Here is a 7,423-nt window from a genome sequence, read left to right as displayed (position 1 = left end):
TCTTTCATATTAAATTAAACCCAATGAGAGTTAACAAACGGAGGAGTTTCATCACATCCTCTTGTTTTTTTTCCCTAGTACAGACTTGGAAGGGACCTCAGGGATCCTGCCGGACCGTCTGCCTGCCAGGCTTTGCAGGTCGGTCAGAGCAGGGTGGACTGTGTGCCTTCCGCGTTACTGCGTCACGGATGATGAAATACAACCTGGAGATGTCTCGACCCGGCAAATGGTTGGATTTAAGAGGGCCCTGCCCTCTCTCGCAAAGTAATGACTGCCGTACGTCTTATCTAGGCCGGCTGAAAACATTTTCATGTATTCCGCCTGCCTTTTCCTCTTACATGGGTGCTCTTTTAAAACATGCAATCTAATTGATGGGCCAGTATAAATATGGCTGCCGGCTACTTAAAAATAGCTGATTGCATGGCTGCACCAATATGCAAGAGGAATGAACGCTTTCAAATAAAATGAAGCATCTGCATCAATAAATTGTGGGTCTCCAAGAGACTAAAAGCCTTATCTGTCTAATGCAATGCTATGTAATGCTTCAACAGGCATTAATGTTGCTGTATGGTCTATTGACACTGATAGATAAAAACGGCTTTGAAGGCTTCACCTTATCATTGTAACGGAGTCATTTAGCTGTAGACCTTAATGAATGGAGACAATGTTAACTTCCCCAGTGCATTAGTTTTTCCAAAACATCTTTGTTCTTTGGTGAACGTTAATGCATTTTTATTTTCAGAGAGCTTTTAAATTAGCCTATATGTTATGTATTTTTCTTGTCTACTTATTTTTGTATGATGCAATCGTAATGTGGTTTATGTGAAAAGTATTCCAAGATTTTTTCCAAGATTTTCCCCCCAGACAAATGCTGACTAAAAAGCACAGATCTGTGAGAGCAGAAGCTTCAAATAGCTTTGGTTGAAGGCTACTGCCCACTCAGTGACGATGAAAAAGGTCATGTTTTTTTTTCTATTGGTAGTTGATGGAAGCACACTCTCTCGGAACAAACAGCAGAGAAAAAAGCACATCCCCCACAGTGGGAGAGACATTTTTGCAGAGCTCGTACAGTGCAACAGGAGCACACTCTCAAAAAACAGCTCCTCCCGCGTGGAGTAAATGATAGAGAGCAACAAACAACACAACAGGGCAAAAAAAAAAACCCTCAAAGACTTTGTTTGTCACCCGGTACTTGCCGTAGAGGGCGTGGATGTCACAGCCTCAGAGTCCTAGTTGCACTGAGCCTTGGACCAAGAACTCACTTTACCTTTTGTTGTGTCAGGTTTTTGGATTTCTTCCTGAGAGGAACGCTATATTTCAACAGGCACAAAGAGAAAACAACAGCGGCCCAACCAGGATGTACTGAATCTACCAAGGGGTTTCTCGGTTGTTAATGCTGTTGTTGCTGTTAAACAGCAGGACTACGATTGAAATCTGAAATATGGCGCTGAGGCGGAAGGTGACACCCATTGCTCATGGTGGTGGAGCACCATGAAGGGGCGGTGCAAAGGCAGACAGTCAGGCCTTTGCCCAGGAACAAAACAATGAAAAATAAAAACAAAAACAAAAACAAACAACTCACATGACCTCCAGACGGGCAGACTTGGAGTCGTTCCCGGCCAGGGAGAGCACGTCGCAGGTGTAGTCACCAATGTCGCCGGACCACGTCTGTGTGATGAGCAGAGAGCCATCCTGCAGGCTGATACGCCCCCCTCTGGACTGACTTACCAGCTCACCATCTTTCTTCCACACAAAGCTGCACACAAGGGAGGAAAGAGAATGTGATCAGTCACACATCACACTAGTGCTACATGGCAACTCCTTACAGACACTTGGCTGTGAAGCACATGATCAAATGTGAGGTGTGAGACTATGTGTACGGAACAGTAAACCCTTTAGACCCTACATTTAGGACTGAAAAGACTTGTGCTTACAGGTCTACTGCATTTGTTTCACATGTTTCTATATCTATTAATCTATTGGTAATATTGAAATGATAGAATGGCATTAACAGTTCCAGTTCTGCTTGGAGAACTGAATTTCTAAGCTAAACTGAACTCGATACTGCTGGTACTGTGAGTTAACCTCCTGAGGCCCTGAACCACACACAGTGCTGGACAGTGCAGCCAAGACTTGGAGACAAGCTGCGGCCTTATTTGAGCAGATTTCCGTGTGTCAGACTGGAAACTATGTTCCTGGTGTCATGATGGATCGCACAGCCTGGGGGAATGGGGGTCAACACACAAATACACACACACACACACACACACACACACACACACACAGTCACATCATCCATCATGCCTCTACCTCACAGCCACACGGGGATCGTGGGTGGCACCACATTCCAAGATGGCCGTCGTTCCCTTTATGACGCGGCGGTCCGTAGGTGGCAGCGAGATGGACGTGCGACCTTGGGAGAAGAACAAGCGACAGTACTGACACCATTACCACCACTCAAACACACTAAACAGCCTCTCTGAACAATCGGGTACACACACACACACATGCACACACACACACACACACACACACACATATTACTATGGTGTGCATTTCTAGCCCGTCAGCTACCTCGTCTAGATGCTAACTGCCTGTGTTTTTGGCTATACATTATCCCCTCATGTGGCATGTACTGTACATACAGTAGAATATCTAGACTTGTGAGTGTGAAGTTTGAGCATTTTGGTGTCTGACAAGCAAATGAATGAACAGTACCTCTACAGACACCATCTAAAATACACTTTGCTACATGCATGTGCGTACATGTGTCTGTGTTTGAATGTGTCAGAATGACAAAAAAGTAAAATATTTTAAGTGTTGTGCTTTTGATCTATTTATAGAAAACTGTACAAAATCTCTAAAATACCAGCCTTTGATCTCTTCCATTGAAACCTAGAATACAAATGCCAGTTCATTGTGTTAGTGTTTGGTAGCCTAGGTCATGTACTGTACATAGGTTGGCAGTCCGTGGACTACATTGGGGGATTATATAAAACAAGGGCCAAACTGCCAGCTGGCAAATTACTGTTCTATATCAGCAGTTATAAGAAGCAAGTTTATTTGGAAGAGGTCATGTTACCTGTACCCTTAAACCTGTAAAAACTCATGATAGATTGCTGAACTGCTTTAATCGACTGGATTATTCAGAAAATGTCTATGTGTGTGTGTGTGTGTGTGTGTGTGTGCTTGTGTGTGTGCGTGTGTGCGTGTGCGTGTGTGCGGACACACGTTTGTATGTGCACGCCTGCGTTTGTATGTATACATTGCAGGTACTGTATGTGTGTGTACAGAGGAGCTTTTAGTCCAGAAGGTTTGTCTGACAGGTATTGATAGCTCCTTCAGTGTGTTAAGTTTGTGTCTATGTCCTCTATGTGTGTTTGTGTGTGTGTGTGTGTGTGTGTGTGTGTGTGTGTGTTTGTGTATGTATTTGAGGTTTTACTCCAGACGGTGAGGCTGGCCGAGGCGTTGATGGCTCCTTCAGTATTGGCGGCGTAGCAGGTGTAGTGGCCGGTGTCCTGCAGCATCACTGGGTTGATCTGCATGCCTCCCGACTCGAGCAGTGTGAAACGAGGGATCTGTACCGAGCCACTGGCCAGAATCTGAGAGTCTGCCACCACACACACACACATGCACACAGTCAACCACACGAGCACAAATAGAGACAGACATTCACACTCATGAAAGAGCACACACATGCCAACCACACAAACACACACACACACACAGGGGGTTCAACTAACTTTTGCTGGCAGACAAGGGATTAATGGGGCATTACTGCGTGTGCGCACTCGACTTTGTATGATTTTATTAGCAGCTTAAAGTTGTCCCAGAGGGAAATCCTCCTGAAACAGCCTTCAATGGCATCTTCCTTGTTAGGAGTTGCTACATGGTAAATGTGCAGCCACATAATTGGAATAGCTGTGGAAATCACTTCATGAAGAAAAGGAGAGGGAAAAAAACTGTCGTGGTGGCATAAAATGGTCGATTTGTGTTGGTGCTGCATGAAATTATCTTTTCTGTTGCCAATCAGCTGAAACAAAGACGTCTTAATGGATTCCTGTGAAGAACAAAATACATTACTTTGCGCATCAATTTGTGTTACCACTGAGAATATATATACGCCTGAGGAATTTGGCAAGACATGACAATATTTTTTCCTCTCTGTTTGTCCTAGGGTTAGCTCAGCCCAGCAGTGGATTTGTACACTCAGGCCAGATTATACTGTACACCCACCCACACACACTACAGCAGAGCCCATCTGATAATGCCTCCTGCTCCTTGGCAGGGCTTCCCACCTGCGTGGAGGGGGGTTGCATGTTGGGACATGGCCCATCATCCATCATACCTGGCCTGCCAGGAGGGTGGCCTGACCACACAGCATCCGAGGAGAAGGGGTCTCCCCCCGCAGAGTGCAGGCGTTAGTTACCTCGCTTCCAAGTGATGGCGGGCTTGGGCGCTCCGGAGATTTGGCACGCGAAGGTGGCCACGGCCCCATCGGTCACGGTTGCATTGGAGGGCGGGCGGAGGAATGCCGGAGTCATGCCTGTATGGGGTTGAACACACAAACACACACACACACACACACACACACACACACACACACACACACACACACACACACACACACACACATGCACACACATGCACACACAAAAACATGCTGGCTGAGAGATCTGACGACTACCGCCCACATTTCTGTTTCCCAAACATTCTCACACACATACACATACACAGACACAAGCATGTATTTGCGCAAACATACACACAGATACCCACCCACACACACACTCACACACAGACATAAGCATACACACACACAAACACACACACACACACACACAAATCCAAAACCAATCCAACACAATGTCTGCAAACACACCACGCCTTCTTTAAATCCACTAATACACAGAGCAGGTGGGTTGCTAATGGTTACACTCTTTGTTCATGAGTAGCTCAGGAATGTTTTGTTTTGTGCCATTTCTTTTAGTGCACTGCATAAGCGTCTCCACCTATTCAGACTAATGGTTTCAGGAAAAGCTGTAATACGCATGACCATAAAAAGACAAATTATAAATTTGGCAAGCCGTAATAATAATAATAAAAAAAATCAATTATGAATTGTTCTCGACAAGTAAAGTTTAAGCCACCAATCTGTTGCCAATCTGTGTGGTTGATCTTCTATTTAGAGCCTCGACCACCTGGGGTTCTGGAAAATAGAACACTCCAAAAGAATGCAGATGGCTAGTTTGGAGTGGAAGAATTGCTCCTTTTGTTGGTATATAAAAGCTCTGTGCACTTCTGTTAAACAGTGGCATTTCCAGGTACACCTGGCAGAAGATGACTTGAATGATGTTTAGGAGAGCCTTTCCGACTTCTGTATTTTCCCCACCAAACACACTGCCTTCCATTTCTAATGCACCCAACAACACCAAGGAGTAGATCAGGTCGGAATTATTACAAACCAATAAGCAAAGAACAACTTTCTTCATGAAGAACACTGAGATATTTCTTTTCATTGATGATTTTTGTTCACAATGTAGTTCATGAATAGAAGAGATGGAAGGGGACCTGACATCACCCTACAGCATGTCCAGATCATTACCAAATGAGTGATTTATGAACATACTGTAATGAACAGCTCCTAACTCTCCAGAGGCCAACAGAGGCCCAGAGCCTCTCTTCCACATGTAATATCTATGGTAGGCAGTTCTAAACTTGGGATGTTTACTCAAATAAAGGATGTGTGCACTGCTAAGTGGGAGAAAAAAAAAATAAAAAATGGGTCGGTAGGTAGGTCAATATTTTTTTTTTCACGATTCAAAGTAAAACAAAAAGTTCAATTTTGGTCATGTTGATTACCTAGGAATGAATTTACACAAATGTGCATATCGTGACGTAACTGACTGGGTCTTCAACCCGTGCCTTCAAAGCGCACCATTGCAAACCTCATTCTGATGCAGGTTATATAGACCAGCCTTTCTCAAACTTCTTTGACCTGAGGCCCGGTCATGGCAGAACTTTTGGGTCATAGGGCTCATCTACATGTACCCAGAAAGAAGGCTACAATAGCTCTTGGCCCACGTTATATTGAAATTTGACTATACAATACTCAATGCTATACAGTGTATTATACAGTCTCTGCTCTGTTTCTAAGGAAGTTCCAAAAACAACGTCGTTCTATTAAGTTTAGATTAAATAAATAAATAGCCTTCCAACAGGTTGAAGCGAACTTTGATACCGCGTTATCGATTAGTTTCAGTTTCTCTGGCGCAGGCGCGGCATTGAATGAATGCTCATACCACTACTTGGTTGTAGGGCTCCATGTTTAATGACATCGATAGCAGAAGCGTTTGTTTTCTTTTTAAATCGATCCAGCGGTTTCTTGATCAACTGCGCAGCAAATTATCAGATGAAGCACCGGGCCTAATTTCCTCCGCGACTCAGCAGTCTCCATGTTGCGGACCCATATTTTGAGAAATGCTGAATAGACCACAACCAATTTCAATACTCCGACCACGGTCACGCTAGACTAGGGGGAGAAGGGATGAGAAAAGATCTGGCCACAGTTCTTCCAGAACTTCGTAACAAGCGTTATCAGTTTGTGTGAATGAAACGGTGACATCATTAAAACCAATGGTGTAGAATGGCATACAGGTTTTTAAGTGAGCCACGTTTGCATGTAGGCAATTTATATTCACAATACTTGGGCCTACTAAAAGAACTATTATTTTATTGCATTTGTATTGGTTGTTTTAGAGTAAAAAACAATGCGATTCGGTATTAGCATAAGTTTACAACCCGGCAAGTCGGTCGGACTAAAAGGGGGAAAAAAAAAAAATTTTGATTGGTTCTAAATTGACAGGGTCGGTCGGGTTACGGCAAACGAAAATATTTTTAAGGATGGCCTAAAGAAACATTTTTCTGTTTCTACACTCATTAAAGAGACGTTGACACATTTTCATTATTTTTGATCAGCCACGTGCCACATTTGTTTTTGTACACCGCCTTATTACGTCGACAAATGAACACTCAAGTCACGTAAACAACCCGTATGAATCCAATTATTTTGATTTGGAAGAAGCCTAATGGAAGCTGTGTGACTGGTGGGTCATTTTTAATGGGTGGAAATGTGTAAATGAAGGAAAGGCTCCATTTAGAGGAGAACCGGAGCGCACTTCCGATAGGGCCCTCTGAGCAGAGAGGCTGCCTCGCTGGCATGCAGAGCAGGGAGATGCTGCCATGGCAATTTGAAGTAATCAAGATGGGAGAATAAAGCCCATTACCGACCAATTTCTGCTTTGGTGAGAAAGGAACAGCCTTGTGCCTTTCAAACAACATGTCCTGAAAGCTTCTTCAATTTTCTCCCACAAAAAGAAAAAAAGGCCTCTTCATGCAGAAGACATGTAATTCTCTTTAATTC

At 43.9% G+C, this 7,423-nt stretch overlaps 1 protein-coding gene across 1 annotated transcript in view; it reads right to left on the bottom strand.

Moving 5' to 3' along the window:
* sdk1a (sidekick cell adhesion molecule 1a) overlaps positions 1–7,423 on the bottom strand; it is a 251,414-nt gene that overhangs the window by 80,675 nt on the left and 163,316 nt on the right. Inside the window, exons 11-14 of the mRNA XM_048245387.1 lie at positions 4,430–4,546; positions 3,443–3,610; positions 2,311–2,413; positions 1,583–1,756 (exon numbers count right to left, since the gene is read on the bottom strand). Coding sequence (XP_048101344.1) covers positions 1,583–1,756; positions 2,311–2,413; positions 3,443–3,610; positions 4,430–4,546 — 562 coding nt within the window. The remainder of the gene's footprint in view (positions 1–1,582; positions 1,757–2,310; positions 2,414–3,442; positions 3,611–4,429; positions 4,547–7,423) is intronic.

This window comes from Alosa alosa, chromosome 6, assembly GCF_017589495.1.
Source record: "Alosa alosa isolate M-15738 ecotype Scorff River chromosome 6, AALO_Geno_1.1, whole genome shotgun sequence".
Classification (NCBI taxonomy): Eukaryota; Metazoa; Chordata; class Actinopteri; order Clupeiformes; family Clupeidae; genus Alosa; species Alosa alosa.
Note: the sequence above shows the minus strand (reverse complement) of the source record. Positions and strands in the feature narration are given on the sequence as shown.